This window comes from Coffea eugenioides, chromosome 4, assembly GCF_003713205.1.
Source record: "Coffea eugenioides isolate CCC68of chromosome 4, Ceug_1.0, whole genome shotgun sequence".
NCBI lineage: Eukaryota > Viridiplantae > Streptophyta > Magnoliopsida > Gentianales > Rubiaceae > Coffea > Coffea eugenioides.
In genome coordinates, this window is record NC_040038.1 from 4393694 (window position 1) to 4413860 (window position 20167).

At 35.2% G+C, this 20167-nt stretch overlaps 2 protein-coding genes and 1 pseudogene across 3 annotated transcripts; 2 read left to right on the top strand and 1 right to left on the bottom strand.

The window, feature by feature from the left end:
• Positions 1-308: 308 nt before the first annotated feature.
• LOC113767714 (succinate dehydrogenase assembly factor 2, mitochondrial) lies at positions 309-3291 on the top strand. 2 transcript variants are annotated; one of them, XM_027311892.1, is made up of 7 exons: positions 309-597; positions 716-764; positions 1650-1767; positions 1850-1945; positions 2065-2179; positions 2716-2784; positions 2871-3291. In XM_027311892.1, the coding sequence occupies exons 3-7, from the start codon at positions 1661-1663 to the stop codon at positions 3015-3017; spliced, it is 534 nt and encodes a 177-aa protein (XP_027167693.1). In that variant the 5' UTR covers positions 309-597; positions 716-764; positions 1650-1660; the 3' UTR covers positions 3018-3291. The 2 variants fall into 2 exon arrangements, with proteins under 2 accessions (XP_027167693.1, XP_027167692.1); XM_027311891.1 differs by having other exon boundaries at positions 313-597; positions 2053-2179.
• A 365-nt stretch (positions 3292-3656) lies between these two features.
• LOC113767622 lies at positions 3657-5119 on the top strand (annotated as a pseudogene).
• A 3175-nt stretch (positions 5120-8294) lies between these two features.
• LOC113767942 lies at positions 8295-9029 on the bottom strand. Its single transcript, XM_027312148.1, has one exon. It carries the CDS (start codon positions 9027-9029, stop codon positions 8295-8297), a length of 735 nt encoding a protein of 244 aa, XP_027167949.1.
• Between the last annotated feature and the right edge of the window lie 11138 nt (positions 9030-20167).

A 20167-nucleotide genomic window follows, 5' to 3' on the forward strand; every position in this document is an offset into this window, starting at 1 on the left:
AATAAGTCGAGTCAATAACATCGAATTCAATTTTGACTCGGCTCGAATTTGACGAATATTATATTTAAACTCACTCAAGAAAATTTTAAAGAGCTCGAACTCACTCAAGAAAATAAAATGAATTTAAACTTGAGTCGAGCTCAAATTCTTTAATAATAATAGTAATAAAGACTTTTATAATTTCACTATCAAATATACATGCGTATGTGAAAATTTTGCAAAGCTCACAAACTTTTGAGTCGAATACATTAATTTAAAGTTTGATAGCTTCAGCTCGAATGAGCAATTGAGTGAGCTGCGAGAGGAATTTGCGCCTTTTCCCGGGAAACCAGGCGGACTGGACATTACAAAGCCACGCTAGCACCGCATGTACGATGCAAAATAAATAAAAACAAAAAAAAATCCCAATTTCCATCGGTAATCGTTAATAGCATCCCAAAACTTAGAATTCTTTATTCTTCAAATCAAAAGAGCAGTAGGTAAGAACCCAATTCCAATTTCCTCCAGATTCAGAGAATTACAGAAATTAATCATCTACTCCCTGACTTCTCTTGCTTTAGAACCTCAAGCAGAAGGTTCTACACGGAGGCCCAAGATGTAAGTTTAAACTCCTTTCCAATTTTTGGTTAGTAGTTGGTTGTTAGGCCTAGGATTATATTTCTGACCCTTTTTTTGAAGCTTTTTGTCATTGATTTTTTTTTTTTTTTGGATGAAGATTTGGGAACCCCAAGCATTGCAACATTTTCAAAGTCCCGTCGTCTGAGGTAATTTCATACAAGAAATTACGGTTTTGTTCCCTCTTTCCATCAACCACCATCCATGTCTTGATTTTACCGGTTGAATTTTTGAATATCGCGATGAGTTTTAGAATCCTGCCGGAGTTGGAGGTTCTAAACTGATATGATTGTTCTGTCCATTTTGTTGTATTTTCCACACACACACACACACACACTCTCTCTCTCTCCTTATTAAATTTTGAGTTTTGTTGAGATTGGTTTCTATTCTTGATAGTAAAGCAATGATCTTTACTGTACAAGTTTTTCTTTTTCAGTTCATTTTGATGTTGTGATTTACATATTAATTTTGGGCTTCTGGTAGCATTCATTTACAATAGCCTAGAAGGAAAATTCTGTAGAGGGGATAATTTAGAAATCTTTGTAATTTGTCATAGTTGTTTATTGCGAATTTGAGCTTAGATGAGTTTATTGTGTAAATCTACTAACTGAATGGGAAGGAAAAGGATACTTCATATAGGCTCCTTTTAGCTGCAGTAGGTTTGGAAGCAAATTTGCAGCTTGTATGATTTGTATGTGAAAGGAGTTTAGAAAGGAATGCTTTTTAATAATGTAAATGATAGTGCTATATGATGATATTTGGTTTGATGCAACTCTAATCCAGAATTGAGTGAAACAAAAAATGCAGATTAGGTTAGATGTAGATTTAGAAATGGAAGTTGTTGCATCTAATTCCAGTTCTCTAGGGTTCTCAAGATCAGCAGTCTATTGTGACCCATACACGGAAATCTGGAACTAGAAGTACTATTTGCCAAATGATGGGAATTAGTGGGTGTCGTTTTTAAATCATACAATAACTTGATATAGCATCTGATTTCTAATTTAGTTCTGAAAATTGGACATGCCAATATGCAGCCTTTACCAAGATGGCAAATTTGAGAAGGGCTCTTCTTTTCACCATTCCTCGCATTCTTAATTCCTCGAATCAGACCTCAGTTGCCACCTCCACAATGTCCTCTCACAATATTTACAGGTTAGAGACCTCATACAATATTGTTTTATCTATATTTATATGCTTACTTTTTATTTGATCATTTTTGTTTCTGCTCTTTTAGGCCAATTCTTGGTTCATTGCCATGTTTTTATTCTTCAAATCAGGCCCTGAATATTGATCTTTCCAATGAAGAAAGCAAGAGGCGGTTGTTTAATAGGTATTCTGTTGTGTATTGATTATACCTTTTGTTTATTTTGCCCTTTTTACCATTTGATTTTTCTTTTGTGTAGTCCAGCTTCACTGATACTCTTTGCTAAATTTTAGGCTGCTCTACAGGAGCAGACAAAGAGGGTTCCTGGAGCTGGATTTGATTTTGGGGAGATGGGTTGAAGATCATATTCATTCTATGGATGAAAATGGAATTAAAGCCCTTGTTCATGTCCTTGACTTGGTATCTTCGTTTGTCCTTGACTTTTCTGCTTCTCAACCGTTCAATCTCACTTTTCCTCAAATGATTGGAACTTTACAGGCCCTTCACCATTTGATTGAAATTAAGTTGTATTAAGCCTCGTCTTCTAGTTTTCATGTTTGTTATAAGGTGGCATTTTGTTGGTCTGGATATCTTATTGGTTTGACTCGTCTGAACTGTTCATCCTGCCACTGGATGACTTGGCTGTTTCATACTAGGATATCGCAAATGTTGCTCAGCATATATGGTATGCATGATAGCACACGTCAGTTTAGGTTTCCGTCTTATGAGACACGTAATGTCTGACCTGGCCCAGGATTTACAGTTTCTGCCATTTTAATTACGTGCTCATCTTTCTTGAGCTTCTGGTCTCTGACAGACAAAGCACTGATAATTGATTCGTCTGGCTCAAATTAATACTATATATATATTTTTTTTTATGGTTTTGGATAGCCACTTTTACTTGATTTAGTTGACTATGCTCCCCTCTTCATTGTTGTTTCCATATGTATTGGCAGGAAAATCCGGACTTATGGAAGTGGTTGACTGGTCAGGGGCAACCTCCAGAGGCAGTAAGAATGAATCCTGTGAGTTAAAACTGAAAGTTGTTTGTTTTGGTTTTATTCTTTAATACCATTTATTGCACTCTGACGCACTAAAACTGTGGTTGCAGGTTTTTGCTGATGTGCAGAAAAGGGTAATGAACAATCTGAACAGCCATGCTTCTCCAGAGACAAGAGCAACTCCTGGGCAGCCATGGGTGAGGGGGTGGGATGATTTCAAGAAAGGACGTGATGGCCCAGTGGTGGGGAATCAGTAACGATATTTGATCCTGAAGGGTCAGCTGTTGCCGTTCTCTGTCATGCCGGCTGTAGCATAGAGCGACACTAGAATATATTTACCTAAAATAAATCATGTTATTAGTACTGTGTTTTTTACTTTGTGATAAGGCTGTGCATGAGGGAGACTGTATTAGATTTGAAACACATGCTGTAATAACTACAAAACTTGACAGCCTTCCATGACAAGCTCTGCCTTTATCGTCTTCTACGTGATGCAGCAATTTGTATTGTGGGTGTGAAATAAGTTAGCCAGCCACTCGTTCCATTGAAAAGTTTTACTTACACGAGTGACGGGAGAATTTTCTCAAGTTACCTACCCAAAACTGCTGCGATGCAGAGCCACTTTTGAGCAAGAAAAAAGAGTTTGGACATCTCGGAAGTAGGCAAGTTGAAACATCGGTATGCGTCCATCCCTACTTTTGTCAGGGAAGCCATTGATGCTTAAGCATAAATAACTGATAATTTACCTGCCCTGGTGCATCCCATGTTTCTTTTGCTGCATTAAACGAAGAAAGCAGAGGATGCGGACAAACAGTGTGTCAAAAATGGACGAACCGAAATAGACTCCCCTTTGTGGCCCACATAAAAGAACGCAAGCGAATTATTTACACAAGACGAGAAAAACCTTATCAACATTAAAGCCCCTTTCTTACCTCTTCCTTTTCCTACTCTCCCTGAGGACCCTGACCGTTGCACATTCCAGTCTACGGACTCTTTGAAGTTCAGTAGAAAACTGACGTCCGAGACAGAGAAGGGGGGGGAAGAAAATGCCTAAGCTCTCTCCTAACAAGTTCATCTTCTACTACTTCTTGACCACTCTTCTCTCTGAATCCTCCCTCTGCTTTTCCTTGATTGCCTCAGAATCTACAGACCCAATTCCAGTCCCATGGCCAGAACAATTCCACTCAATTCTTTTCGTGAATAACAGTAAGGGATCTCTACAAAAGGTTGACCTGTGGTATGACTGGCCAGGAGGCAGAAACTTCAACATCATTCAGTACCAGCTGGGAAAGCTTCTTTATGATTTGGAATGGGACAATGGCACCTCTTACATTTACACCTTGGACTCCAAACAAAGAATGCAGAGTATTGCATTTCCCAGTGGGAATTCTAAGACCAAATTGGCTCGATGGTGCAACATATCTTGGTCAGAAATACATGGACGGTTTTCTCTGTAATGTGTGGGAGAAGGTTGATTTCATTTGGTACTATGAGGATGTGTCACCAAAAGACCTGTTTATTGGGCTTTCTTCACAGGTAAATTGACTTTTGTTATTCTTCTTAATTCTGTATCAATGAAGCTTGTAAGATGTGTTATTAATTTATTATTAGTCTAGCTTTGCATAAAATCTGAATTGGTGACGGTCATATTTCTAACCTTGAAAAACTGTTGCATTTCTTCCCTTGGGTTCCACCACCCCCACCCTCCCCCCCCCCCCCCCAAAGGGATAAACTCGTGTGGACCTGGTTTTGGGGAGATTAATGCTTCAGATGCTCGTAATGCGCGCATGATCATTCATTAGTCTAGGAATGCACAAGCATTTAATGTAGCCGCGTGGAATTCATGTAAATATTAGTTAAAATTAGAAAGGTTATACACAAGCATCTGTTGCTCCAGTTTTAAGGTGTCTCAACATCTTGGAATTTTGCACCTTTTTTGTTTTATATAGTTGTTATATGTGTGGTGGTCGAAATTGCTGTAGGAATGGTAGCACATGTGATGACATTTGAGGTTGGTAGTGTCCTTGAAGACCCCGAGTGGCAAGCTCCTGTATACTGCTTCACGGAGGCCGTAGAGGAAACAAAACCTGTGCTTGATACTTTGGGTGGTCCTGTTTCTCGTGCAAATCTGATGAAGGGAGGAAAACTTATAAGTATGTGAATTAATGTCTTTTTATTGCAAGTAATTATCAATGCAGCTGGATGATTTTTAGTCCTTTCTTCTCGGGTATCTCCGTTTTCCCTTTCTGGTTATCAAACTAGTAAACATTTCTTTATCGCAAGCAAACCAAAGACTTGGAAGTGAAATGAAACTTAGCAATTCTGGAATCAAATTCCAGGACAGGGAAAGCAAAAATAAGTATAGAAATTGTGTTACCAGTTTTTCTTTATTATATAGTTGCACACTGAGTTGGCCCTCCTAGCAATAGCATAGTCCCCTCTGCAGCATTAGCATAAAACATGCAAACCACATCCTTGCTGAATCTGCGTTGCATAATCCGATGGAGAAACTTCATCTCAGTCACCAACCCACGTCCAAGCTGTGGGTCAAATGGAAGTTTGTTTGCAACTGGAAAGTTTAAAGACTTGAAAGTGGTGTTTAAATTTTAGAAATATGGTACCCTTTTTATTTTTTGTTTACTATTTCATTATCTTCTTTGACCAAATTACAAGAATAGTCAAGATTCATGTAACCTGTTATACATGTTAATGAGGGTATAGTCAGCGTATGGTATGGGTAGCTAGCAAATCAAGAAACTCGAGATAAGTTTTGAGTTTGAGCGAGTTCCCCAATCGTCATCCTTGAAACAAAATATGAACCATAAGAGTTAAGCTATCCCCAGATGCATAGGAGGTGCTATACTGAACAATCTTAGGCACATTCAGGATGGTGTCGCTATCTTACCATCTTTATTTAGATACATGCAAATGCCATACCTTGTTTGTGAAGAGGAGGAGAAAGAAAACTGCACTTAAAAGAGTTATGTAAACAATAATAATAAGCTGCTGAAGGACATTCACTAAGCTGACAAATTGTACATATTTAGTTATTTAATAGAAAGTGCAAATGAAGTACTATCACTTCTATGACAAACTAGATTTTCCTCCTGGATTCTACGGATTTATCAACTGGCCGAACACTTTTTAGATCCTCGGAGCATATTTCCGTCTGTTGTGCTTGAAGAAAATGCAACCTTCAAATCTTTGCAAAGAGAATGGAAGATCCTATTCTCTTTGCCACCCCCTATACCCCAATGCAAGTAGGTTGAGTTGGCCTGAATTTTCAGATCAACATCAACGACTCCCTCTGCGATTCCATCATCATCAGCAATCGCAGTCGCGACAGAATGTCCATCTCCTTGCAACCACGTCTTTGGTTGTACAATTAGCCTCGTCTGTCTTCCGGGTTCTTGACGAAATTGTTGACCAACGATTGCCTTGGACAGAAACTCAGTATTTTTGTAAAAAATTGATACCTCAAGATTTTCGAAAACGACAGAAACATGTTTACAAGGATTCCTTATCAGGATTCCTATACTCCAATTTCCTGTCGTTTGATTATTACTAGATACATTTGTAGGAGATAGTAGGACAGAATCAACTCGAATCTGGGGGTGCTCGATCGTGTTATAAACCCCTTTTACGAGTACAACGTAAATTGCTAAACAAAAAATTACTCCAGATATGATGACCATCCAACAAGGAGTAGTGGGGTGATCATCTCTTGGACGAAGTCTTTGGTACATGTAAGCATGGTTACAACTAGTGGAACGTTCGTGGACACTGCAGGCTGGGGATTGGAGGGGTTTAATATTTTCTAGAGCTGATGAATAATTCTGTGAGAGAGCAACAACAGGCTGGGAGAGATTGTTTTTTCTGTGTTTATCTTCTGCAACCGAAGAACCCATTGTCAATGATCTTGTGAGTTAAAACTACGTTAGAATTGGGGAACTCACAAAAGAAAGAAGGACAATACATTGGCATCATTAGTTACAAGAATTTTATTTCAGGTGTGCTAATGACTCTTTGTTTCAAGTGGGGGAACTTCCTGAACTCGCAGGAAAGATGGGATCTGATTTAGGGTTAATACAAGCTCCTAATCCTATCATGTTTTGATTTTTATCGTGTTCTAAATTTCTAATACAAGTGCAAGTAAAATAGAAGTGGAGATAATGTCAGAATTTTACGGTGGGTAGACCATTTTAGTGTGCTTATCCTATACAAAATTGAAAAAAGCTGTTGGTTGATTAATATTGACTAGTATTATATCTCTTTAAATTGATGCGACCATTGCTAAGAAGAATCTCAGGTATCATAATTGATATGTTAATTTTGTACACCAGAGACCTATATGAAGAGGGAGAAAATTAAAGCCTATGGAATCAAGGTCCATTTTTCAAGAAATTTTTTCCTTAGGAGTGAAAAAAAAAGGTCCACCTACCTAAGTATGTGAAGAAAACAAACCTAATTTTGAAAAATATTATCGCTACGAAGTATCTGGTCCAATAGGGCAAAACTTGGGTAGACCTGGTCTTTATAAATCCAATTACTCAGATTGTGCCACACCATTTGACGAGATGATGTAGCACGATTTGAACCATCAGGTATTTGAAGACCGGGGCTACCCAACTGTGAGCCGGTCCAATAAGTATTTCCAAGTGTGAGCCGGTCCAAAAAGTATTTAAGTCTAGAAGCTCTTAACTAAGTACCTTGCAATCTCCAATAATTTTTACGAACAGCCCCAAATTTTGAAGGCTCTCTTCCACCATAGGACCGCTTAACTATCTCTTTCAGGTTTGCAAATAAGACCCGGAATTTAGTATTAATACATGATCCTTCCTACTTAATTTTCACACTTGAAAGCGCTCTTTCTCCAAACAATTTTATTCGCTTCTCGGTTCCTCTTCACTTTTATCTCTGCAGTCCGCTGTTTTTTCTTGATTGGTAGTTGCTATCAAATCCAGAGCAATTTCGGTCGACCACGACCCTTTCAACAGATTCTCAGTTTTAGCTGGGAAAATAAATGAGGGCAGCATGGCACTTTCTCTTCGAGTCATTGTTTTGAAAACCGGACTGGACCATAGAAATTAAGCTGTAATGTTCATGTACATTGAAATTAAGCACCAGAAAGGAAAGAGATAAAAGACTGAGGAGAACAGTGGAAAAAAAGAAGGGATAAGTTTAAACAGATTATAAACAAGATTGTAGCTCAAATCTCTTTATCATTAGACAGAGGACAACAAAAGATGGGACCCTTATCTTGTTATACTATATCTTTACAATGGCAGCCATATATACTTTATCGTGTTATTAAGGGGAAAAAAGAAAGAAAAACCATAGTTAGATAAGTGCAAATGTATTACGAGAACAATAGATAACTGCGAAAAACCAAAGGCTAATGACTAAACTGACTTGCGAATCACATCCAGAAAATGCAAATCAAGTATCCCTCATCTACTTGAACAATCATCAAAAATCAGATTCTCCATTAGAAGCCAAAATACAAAATGTAAATAGAATAGTCGACTCCATAGTTAATTATATGTATGCATCTCCAGATAGCCCGCGATCAGACATTGTTTTGATCCTCCGAGCAGCATCTCACCTTCAGTTGCATTAGACGAAAATCCAACTTTCAAGTTCCTGCAATGAACATCGAAAACAAGATGATATCTCTTGTGAGTAATCTTCATAATATAGGTTGAATTGGCCCAAACCCTCAAATCAAAATCAACAGCTCCATCAGCCCTTGAGTCATTAGCAATGGCACTCGCGACTGAACTTTCCAACCACGCTTTTGGATGCACCACAAACCTCGTCACATCCATTGGTGCTTCACGAAATGTTCCAATTGTTTCCGTGGAAAGAATCTTCGTGGCATCGTACAAGACTGATACCTCAATATTTTCAAAAGTGACAGCATGGTGCTTAGCCGGGTTCGTGATCGAGATCCCTATGCTCCAATTTGCTGTTATTGGAATATCATTAATATTATCACTCCTAGTGGAAAGCTTGGGAGCAGAGAATGAGAAAGATTCTACTTGAAACCGGGGATCTTTGAAATTATTAACCAGTTCAATCGTGTATCCAAACAATCCAGGACATAGAAGCACGAGGATTATGCAGGCAACAATAGCACAGATTCTACCGCATGGGGATTCTTGGGTGGGTCTGGGGGCAACTTGATCGGCACCCATGAATTGTCGATTATCAACTATGGGAACCACAACCTGTCGGAAGCCATGTTTAGATGGTGCAGAAGAACTCATCTTGACTGAGTATGTTTGCACTTGGCAATTGGAATGTTAGCATGATTATAGGAGATTTGTTTAGCATATTTATAACATAATCATAGTAGATTTGTTTAGCATAATTGTAGCATAATTATAGGAGATTTACTTAGTATAATAGCAAATATTTTTATGTATAAATAGATATTTTATTCCTATATAAAAAATATTATATACACAATTTTTCTCTGTCATTTTTTCTGTTAACATGGAAATTTATTAATCAGGAGTTGAGGCTAATTTATTTATTTATGTCTCAAGTTCTCAACTAGTGGTACATTTCAGCATCAACTTTCTGTTTCGGCGATGTTTGGTTCTCTAGCAATAGAGAGATAAGAGTTCTAAGTCGACCCAAAGATATGCTTGGTTCTCTAGCAATACAGATTGATGTGAGATAGAGTTCTAAGTCGACCCAAAGAAATTAATGGGTAAAGATCGATCCTATAAAATGATGAAAATCCCTTTTCCTATGCCTCATATTTTGGCAACTGGTGGGTCAATCTTTTACTAGGTTCTTTCACAAAATAAAAATCAAGAAGAAATTATATCAAACGTGGAGTCAACATGTAAATTATCTCCATTTGGTAATCGTAGAAACGCAAATGGATTTAATCGAATATAAGTCTATGCATGTCAAATTGTTGGGATTAGTCAAATCCAATCCAAATTCATTGTGTTTTTCATTGGTATCCATCTAACATCTTAATGCATACCGCATAAAATAATATGGGTTGAGGTAGGGGGTTGATTTTGTGTAATTCAGGCCCATACCCGTATTGACATGCACATTGCACACCTTAATTGTTATAATTAATTGATGAACTAGTATAATCATGTCCTATAATGTTTTATGAGAAAATTATTCAAAATGTCCTTCACATTTTATAGAATGACTTTTTCGTCCTTCACTTTTATTTTACGTACCTTACAAATTCACATTAGTTAAATTTGGTCAATACCTAGGTTTTCAACTAGTTTTTGGTCGGAATTCACCACATACCTTGCATGTGATTATTTTTTAGGGATAAAATTATCAAATTAAATTTTACATAATCAGATTCATAGTCCCTCACATTTCACAAAATGAATTTTTTCATTCCTTATTGACCATGTGTATGAATAATTTTTTTTAACCTATGTATATATCTATTTGATTTCACCTTAACAGTACGCATAGCATATAATATATTTCTATTTAATTTCACATAAACAGACTAATTGTAGTTGTACACATACTATTCAATGGATATATACATAAGTTTAAAACTAACAATTTTGTTTTAAACTCACGTATATATCTATTTGGTTTCACGATGTTAACCTATTCAATGTTTGTGGCCATTTCTCTTGTGGTAATAATTCATTTATTGAGTTGTACAATAAGATCATCTAATTAATGGGTTCTAATTCGAATTCTATAGTCATGCTAACAAATTGTAATTTAAATCGAAAATTTCTACTCGACACTCTTAAGACCAACAGTTGAATTATTTGTATTGTAATTGTTTTAAGATTTCAAAGTGCCAATCACTTCTTTTTATCATACTTTTCCTTTGTTTATTTTTCTGTCCCAATTTAATTCGATATAAACACTCAATAATGTTTAGCATTAAATGTCTTCTTTGTTTTCAATTTTCGAGTAAAAAGAAATAAACATGAGTACAAAACTAACAATTTTTTTAAACTCATGTATATATCTATTTGATTTTACCTGAACAATACATTAAGGAGAAATCAAATAGAGATATATTACATGATATTCATATTATTTAGGTGAAATTAAATAAATATATACATAGGTTTAAAAAAAACTATTCGGACACATGATCAATGAGGGATAAAAAATTCATTTTGTAAAATATGAGAAATAGAAAAATTTATTTTGTGAAATGTGAGGGACGAAAAAATTTATTTTATGAAATGGGAGGGATTATGGATTGGATTATGTAAAATTTGATTTGACATTTTTGCTTTTTAAAAATGATCACATGCTGATAGATTCCGATAAAAAAATTAGTCGAAAACCTAGGTAAGGATCAAATTTAACTAATGTGAATTTATAAGGGACGTAAAATTATACTTTTAAAAGTGAAGAACGAAAAAAGTCATTTTGCAAAATGTAAAGGATGTTTTGAACAATTTTTCCATGTTTTATTACCTAAAATTTATGAATCAGGGGTTGAGGCTAATTTATTTATTTATGTCTCAAGTTCTTTATACTCTCAATAACCAATTCTTTTTCATCAATCACTCCAAATAATAGTTGCAAATCAAAATATTCAGCCATATTAAAAGTTTTCAAAAGTTTTTGCATCATCAACAAACCTAGCAAATTATAAGGGAAATAAGTTATCCGCTCCACTTGTTGTGTTTATGCACCTCTATCTTTTGTTCGTGATTATTTGAATTGGATAAAATGCGCTTATTTTTGGCCTCATATTTTGGAAACCCATGGAGATGTTTTTATTAGTTCTTTTATATAATGTTAAACAAATAGGAATATTAGGACGTGAAAAGTGGCCTCAATAAATTGGAATATTGTCCATCACTAATTATTTGCAAAAAGACATATACCCCATGAGATTTGTTTATCAAAATTTCACTGCACTTGCACTCTCCACTGATTAAGAAGTTACATCCTTTCTTTTATATATTTGTCAAGTTGGTTTTAGTCTTACATCATTTGGTATACTTTTCTACTAGATTGGTGTACATTAGTATTTGATGTAACTTGAACACTAAAATGGGTGAAATGATACACTTGAGATTTACATCAACCAAATAGTATAACACTACATGAACGAATGGGTGAAAAGATACACTTGAGATTTATATCAACCAAATACGGTAGCCATTAACAAATGAATGTATAACAAAAAAATCCTTTACCAATGGTCCCGTGGAAATAATAATGGCTTAAAAAAAAATTTGCGCCACTTTGGTGTCAAGCTAAATTTTTTTTTGGGGGGTACTATTATGATGTTCACCATCTGAAGTACCTTTTTTGGTATGGGTTAGGTGATTCAGAAAAAGTAAGTGTAAATGAGAAATTTCGAATTCTAATTCTTCCACTTATACTATGAAAAAATTTTGAAAAATGCTATTAAAAACATGTAATCATTTTACCTCTATTCTAAGGGAAAAAAAAGCCGTCAAAACTTTTACTTGTTCGCCCGAATTATACAATTAGTGGTGGAAATTCGGGATGGAAAACACGACACTATAATTGATGTAAAAAATGAGTTGTATAAAATAGGTCATAATAGGTCAATCCATGGGTTGACACAATTAATCTGTTAACTCACACATAAAACTCAGTTTTCTCCTAAAACTATACCAAGAAATAGAAAGAATCTCTTTAGCTTATACAGTTCTTCTCCTGCATAGCTTTGCAATTTTTTTCTTTAAAGGTTTTTCTTTCTCTGTGAAACAAAAACATAATTAACTTGTTTTTAATGTATTTTTAATGAGACGCTAAAGCATTCAAAAAATTAAGAGTACATCACATAAAGAATGAAAGAGACTCAAGTTTTACTCCTTAATTTGCATAACTTCTATGTAAAAAAATTACACAACGACACAAAAATTGGACGACAAAATTAACTTCTATGTCAAATTGGACGACACAACGACATGCCAACTTGATGGTCCTAAAAACAGTTCTTGCACCCAAGTATCTTTGAACTGGTTCCATCACTTGTAAACAAAACCTTGATATTTAAGCAATCAAAATCCTTATGAATCCAATTTTTACCTGGCCATAATGGATTAACGTATCTGTGTCGAACCCGCAACTTAACATTAAAATCCCCGATTCCTCCTCGCAAATCCTTTGAGATCGCTCTGGCAGCCGATTCAGTTACACCTGCAAACAAGTGATCATTGAGATCCTGCAAACATGCTTGTGATTCAGCAGCCAAGGTAGTTGTGTTTTTGGGTCCTTGACGCAAAGGCGCAATCCTGGTAGAGCAAAGATTCTGGTCGGCCTCGTAAAATAGCGATACCTCAAGGCCATCATAAACAATATGGCTTCGTTTGTTAGGATTCGTGACCACAATTCCCATAGTCCAATTTGTTGAAATTTGAGAATTGGAAATGTTAGGAGGGGACACTGAAATAGAGTCAATCTGAAACTCGGGAGAGTAGTTAGTATAAACACTATAAGCAGTGACAAACCAAATGAAAAATGGCATTCCTGCAATCACTCCTAGAACGAAGAGAATCCATACTATGGCGAGACAAGGAAGAAGGCAAGGGTGAGGACGTAAATCGTCATGGACAAGATGGTTGTTTGGGTGGTGGTGCACGACGGTGTTAGGTATTGGAACAATTACCGGTTGAACATCCACGGCAGGGTAAGAGATGCGCTGCGCTGATTGTTGGGCGGCTGTTCGTGGCCATCCTCTGCATCGAAGGAACTCATGCTCTCGGACTATTTAAAAAAAAAACGCGTGTATCGAATTAACTATGTAATATGTATTATATAGAGGAAGGATCCGTGTCACGGCCGAGTTGTCTTGTTCGGGCTTTTCTCAAACAAAAGCGTAGCAAGGAGCACCTTAGTCCCAGGTTCTTGGGATAAGGCCAGAACTTGGATTCAAAAGGGACTCTACTTGTAGTAACTTAGTGAGATTCGTACTCTTGAATGTGACAACTACTATGGGGTTAGAGGATAAGCTCAATATCCTCATAGTCTATCAGATGAAGACTTTTATAAGTAATAGAAGGTTGAGCCAAGAAAAGGTACACAATTCAATACACCAAATTCCTTAAGCTGGTCAGACATCTCAGAGAAAATGTCTACTGACTAGTGACTGCAATACTGGCAATGGCATCTCGACCGACTCTTTTCTGCTTCTTGCCTTCTTGCTTGCTAGGAAGTTGGAACGGAACATCACCTTCGTTTGGCTTTGTTTTAACCAACAAAGTATAAATAAAACCAAGCATCAATTCATGATCTTTAATGAGGGTACTAATTGCATGGTTATGTCATCTAAGCCGAATATTTAACAGAATGAACAATTGAATGCATATTCGTAGTGTAGCCCCGCGGATTGACCTTACGTGTACCAAAACATTGGCAAAATTTGATGCATTTGCTCTAGTTTTTGCTATCCAACACTAGAGGATAACAAATCGCTCTAATGGTTTGGATTACTTAATAGGTATTTATATTTATAATGTACCAATTATTAAATATATTTTAAATACTATATATATTTATAATGTACCAATTATTAGATAACAATCATTGATCATTTACAAATTCAAATACCTTTACAATATCGTAAACAATTAAAGAGGATTTCAAATCTTTCGTCAAATCCCTCAATCCAAATGCAGCAAGAAAAATGCTTCACAATGAAATCCGCTATTGCCTTTGTATGTTCTGGATTTGGGAAATTAGTGTTTTTAAAGTAATTATATCTAAACAAGTGTGATGATTTAGAATAATGATTTGTTCGCTCCACCTTTTAGTTTTACGCAGTCCTACTTTTGTTTTTTTACCGATTTAAAATGAGTAAAAAAAGCGCTTTTTCCTAGGCCGCCTGATATGATGTTAAAGAACCGTCTTCTTAAAATTCTCATCGATCGATCCTTTCAAATATAATTTATTTTCTTTATTCATGGCTCAAAATCACCATCGCTGTTAATGGAATGAATAGGTTGGTTTTTTTTTTTTTTTTCTCTTTTTGTCAAAAACCAACCAACTATTGAGCCCCTGGTTGGTCGAGACCGGAACAAATTTTCCCTCTTCCAAAAAAAAAAAAAAATCTATTTAAGGAGTAACAACTTATATATTTGTATGCGCTTATAATTCTTAAAATTACCATATAATGCTATCACTTTGCTTTTTTTTTTTTTTTTACTAACTAGTTCTCTCACATAATAGAAAACAAATATGAATTTTATTAAGCAAAAAGTGGAGTCAACATGTAAATTATACTTCATTACTAATTATAAAATTGCAAAAGGAATTAACTGGATATAAAACCCTTGAGATTTGTTCGTCAAAATTTTGCTGCACCTTCCACTTTTGAAAATTATGCTGTACTGGTGCCCTTGTGATATTAATGATGCAACCATTACAAGGAACACCACCTTGCTATCAAACTAAAACTCTTGTCATTATCATGTTTGCAACCTGTAATGTATTAAAACTTATTATTCTAACTGTTTTATTCCAAGTCCAAGCAAAAAACCAAAAAAAAAAAAAAATGCAGCCAAAACTTTTTATATGAATGTGGTAATGCCCAACTCGTTCTTCTTCATTGGGAGGTTAATATTTTTTGCATCAAATTTTAAACGAAAGATTACTAGAAAAGAGAAAGCAACTAAACTTTTCAACATTGTTCAGCAATCATCGTTGTTGTGTTTTTGAGTCATGAGTGTGTTTTTGACTATGAATCAAAGTATTTTGTGCTCAATAATTTCAAGACAATAAGCTATACAAATACATGTTGTGAAATTAAGACTACTTATAGTCAACTTGCAATTAGAAAGTGATCCTTTCCGAATTAGGAGGCGAAACATGTTCAATACATCGAAGCAAACAAGAGAACTACTTACACTAGATGAACCCAAAGTATAAAAGGAAAAAAAAACCACCTAAGATCAATGTAAGAAGCTAACTTGATTCGTGGTTAATAAGAAATTTTTTTTTTGGGGTTTGGGCATAGTAGAAAAGAAACTTAATTTGTACCCAAAAATTATCCTGGCTATTTAGTACTTTTCGAAAATAACAACATGGATGAAGGCACAAGGATTAAGTGGTTTCTTAGAGCAAGTTTGGTACCCCAAAAAAAAAAAAAAAAACCTTTGTAGTTACATCCCAACTAGCATATACGTTACATTAGATATGATAATAAAATTGTAACCTAGTTGGTAAGACGTTTCACCTGTAATCGACAACTCACGGGTTTGAATTATCAAGGAGAATAAGTGAAAAATCACTATTGATCCAGTTTTATGTACTGAAAAAAAAAATTACATTAGATGAGATTAGGCATGTCAATTGGTAGGGTTTGGGTTGGATCCCTTTGATCCAGATCCAAACTCATTTAATTTAGTTAGACCCAGACCCAGATCCAGACTCTTTTGGGTCTGAAAAAGTAAGTCCATACCCAAACCCTTATGGATCTGGGTATTCAATGGGTATCCATGGGTATTTTCTGAACATACTAAAGTAAAAATGTAATTAAAATATATAGAGTTCATAAATAATATAAATACCATCTAATTTTTGTTTTCAAATAATAAAATTAACATTCAACAAGTTGAATGTAATATTGTGAAATCAAAGAAAGATTATTATTGACTCCTTCTATATATTTTCAAAGATTCAACTGCATCCACATCCAATATTTCATTTGTTTGCTTTTATCTTTTCTCCTTTTCTTGAAAAAGTTTGTACCAATTACAATGACAACTAAGATTAGTTTTTAAAAAAGAAAACAACCATAACATATATATATAAATATTTAGTCTTATTAAAGAAATGTAATTTTGTACCTCTTTTCTTATTTAAACCTTAATGTTGGTAAATGTCTCGCAATCCAGTACTAAAATAGTGAATGAGATAAAAGTCATTTAACTAAGGACCGATGGCAAATAAATAATAGAATAGGAAAATTTATAAACACCTACTCATTTTTTTTATTCAATTCAATCATTAGTAATCACTAATGTTTCAATCATATCTAGAAGTAATTTGGCACGAGTTTCATCAATCACCTAACTACCAACACTAAAAGCAGATTCTGATGCCATAAAATCTTACTATATTCGATCCAATAGCCATAAAATATTATACTCCCTCCGTCCCACTTTGATAGTCCTGTTTTCCTTGTTAGTCTGTCCCAAATTGTAGTCCACTTACCAATTGAAGAATGTAATTGTATTTTAATTTTCCTGAAATACCCTTATTTAATGTAAGTTGTTGTTACTATAAACCTACCCCATTTAATGAGAATTGATTCTTTTTTTACCATCAATTCAAGTTCTCATAAAATTGTACTCTATTTAATGTGAGGGTATCTTAGGAATAAATTTACTTTTCCAACAAAATTAACTATTTTTTCTTAAACTGTGTGAAAAAAGAAACAGGACTATCAAAGTGGGACGAAGGGAGTATTATTTTATAAATTTACTAATACATATTATTTAATTAAATATGTATCGGTCTGGGTAAGGTCTGGTATGGATCTGAATTTGGATATGAATTCTAGAAAATCAAACCCTACCCAGACCCACGGCTCTCTCGCAGGGTCTGGGTCTGGGTAGGGTCTGGATTTGAGAAATTAAATCCAAATCCTACCCAAATATATTGGGTCTGGGTAGGGTCTACCCATTGACATGCCTAGATGAGATTATGATTCATTGGAGAAAATAACTCGGTTAGTTGATCAGTATATGATGTCACACTCTTCGGAATTCTTTATCTAGGGAACATGAAAGAGCTTGCTCTTTCCTTTTGTTATCACTTAGTCTAAGCGGCACTTTAGCTTCACTTATTCAGCTATGGTAGGATTTTAGATACAAAACAGGCTTCATTGTTTCCCAGATTGATAAAATGCTTCCAAAAAAAAGCCATTTTCTATTCCAATGCAGGTCAAAGCAACCTTAGAGTACAACTTTCTTGCAAAGAAAGATTAGAAAATTGGCAAAGAAAATTTGAAGAAGTTTATTTTATATAATGTATTAAAAATATGGATTTAGAATGAAGGGGTGTGAATTTATCCGCTTCCAACTTATTCATTTTATATAATGTAGAACAAATAGAAATTTTAGGACATGAAAAGTGGAGTCAATATATAAATTATTTTCCATCACCAATATATAACACAGACGATTGTGTTAAGTAAACAAGATCCTCTGTCCATTATATTTGTTCATTTTCTTGTTTAATGTAAGACTACATATTTTCACTTACTAATACTGCTGATGTGGCACGTAACGTTGAATGCATGTATTTAGAGATGTTTGGTAAATGATTTCAAATTAAAAGCAATCAGCAACCACAAGGAAAGTACAATCAATGCTAGCAAGACGAGGCGCGCCATTATCTTTACCGTAAGAGGGCAGCCAGGGTCAGGGTTATGGTCATGCACCACCTGGTTGTCGTTGCCACGAGGTGGGCGGTGCACGACGGTCCTAGCTATCGGAAAATTTACCGGTCGAACGTCCACGGCCAGGTAATATATGCTCTGATTATCCCGCGGCTGTGGGTGTCCAACTTCTGCATCGCCGGAGCTCATTCTCCGAGTATGAGAAAAGAAAAAAATAATAACAATAACAATAAAAAGTGCAGGATCTGTAGGAAATAAACCCAGCAAAAAAGCTATGTTTTCAGACTCGGACCGGGTATTGACTCGGCTGAGCTCAGGGGTCAGGGGTCAATGGGTTCGATCGGGTTCAACTGGGGTCAAATTAAATGACATCATAAATATGTCATAAATATTTATTAATAATATTTAATCAAAATAAGATATAAAATTTATCTTTAAATTGGTGGTTTACAACTTCATAAGTTTAGATTTGTCATAACTTCAATGTTATTAATAAAAATTATTTTGAAATTAAAATATTATGTAAAATATCTAAAAGCATGCTAATATCAATAAAGGTGTATACATATGTGTTTGATGTTTCAAAGCTGTTTAACAAGAAAGTGCAAAGAAATTAGAACAATCAAATAGTAATTCATATAATTTAATGCATATTTACAAGTTCAAAGTTAAATTTGTGGAGAATATTTATAGACTATGAAACATTTCTAGGTATGTTAATAGTTTTTCAATATCCAAGGGGTTAGAATACAATATTGAAAAAGCTTTTTGAACCCTACATTAATATTCCCCCAATTCCTTCCTCCTTTACCTCTAACCGCCGACAAAGGCTTTTCTAAACTAATGCTACCTTTTCTTGTTCCTGTTCTCCGTTCATTCCACTCTTCCTTTTTCTTTTTTTTTTAAAAAAATCCAAAGAAGGATAGAACATAGAAGGCCGCATAAGCTCTCAAGTCTCAAGCCCATCGGTGGCAAAAGCTCTTAGGCAGCCACTCCGAATGTTTTGAGAAACATTTCCCCTGTGTTTTGAGATGGACGAATTCGAAGAGGTTGAGCAATCTTTAAGTTTTTCCAGCGAATTTTTGATGATGCTCTTGATTTTTTAGTTCTCTTGACATGGATTCATTGCAAGAGTAAGCTTTACAATAGACATTGAAGTCTTGTCTGTTCTGGGTTCTAACTGCAACTTCAAGAACAAAGTGGACAAGCTAGTCTTGTCCATTCTTTCTGCTTTTCGTTTTTTTTTTGAGTTTTATTTCCATTCTTATTTCTTATTTCTTTTCAGGATTTCCATTCTTATATCCTTAGGTATTTATTTTCAAAACTAACAAATAATCAAACTTTTATCTTTTTTCTTCAATCTGCTCTTTTCTTCATCTCTCTTTCTTTCTTTTTTTTTGGTCTTTTCCCCATATCTAAGATTAAATCTTATTTAAAAAAAGATATCAAGCGCTGATTGTGGTGGCTAAATTGAAGGAGCTGAGGAGGTGAAAATGGGTTTTAGAGAGGTGAGAGATCAGGAGGAATTTAGATAGACAAAGAAAAAAAAAAGGCAACAAAAAAGGCAAATAAAAAACCGGGTTCTCATCGGTTTTACCGGTTTCCGGTCAAATCCGGTTTTGACCCGGTTTTGACCGAGTTTCTGTCATCCGAGTTTTTAGAGCAGCTCGGACCGGACACTTGACCGGTTCCCGGTTGAACCGGTCGGACCGGCCGGTCCGGTCCGAGTTTAAAAACACAGCAAAAAAGCAATGAAGTAAAACAGACAAAGGAAGAATTCTTCGTGGCAGGGACCTTCACAGTCTTAAACCAAACTAGTTATTTATAGTTCTATTTGTTAGCATGTCATAATTAAGTTGGTGTTAGTTACTTTCCCATTGGATTTACTTAGTAGTTGTAGGGGGCAGCAGGATCCACAGGGTAGCCATAGATGACAGAAGAGACTGCTGCTGATTGATTCTGAATGCGTTGTTTGTATTTATGCTGCCCATAATGATGATGACCACGTTTTCTTTTTCTTTATTTTTAACCAAAGAGTTGGACCAAAAA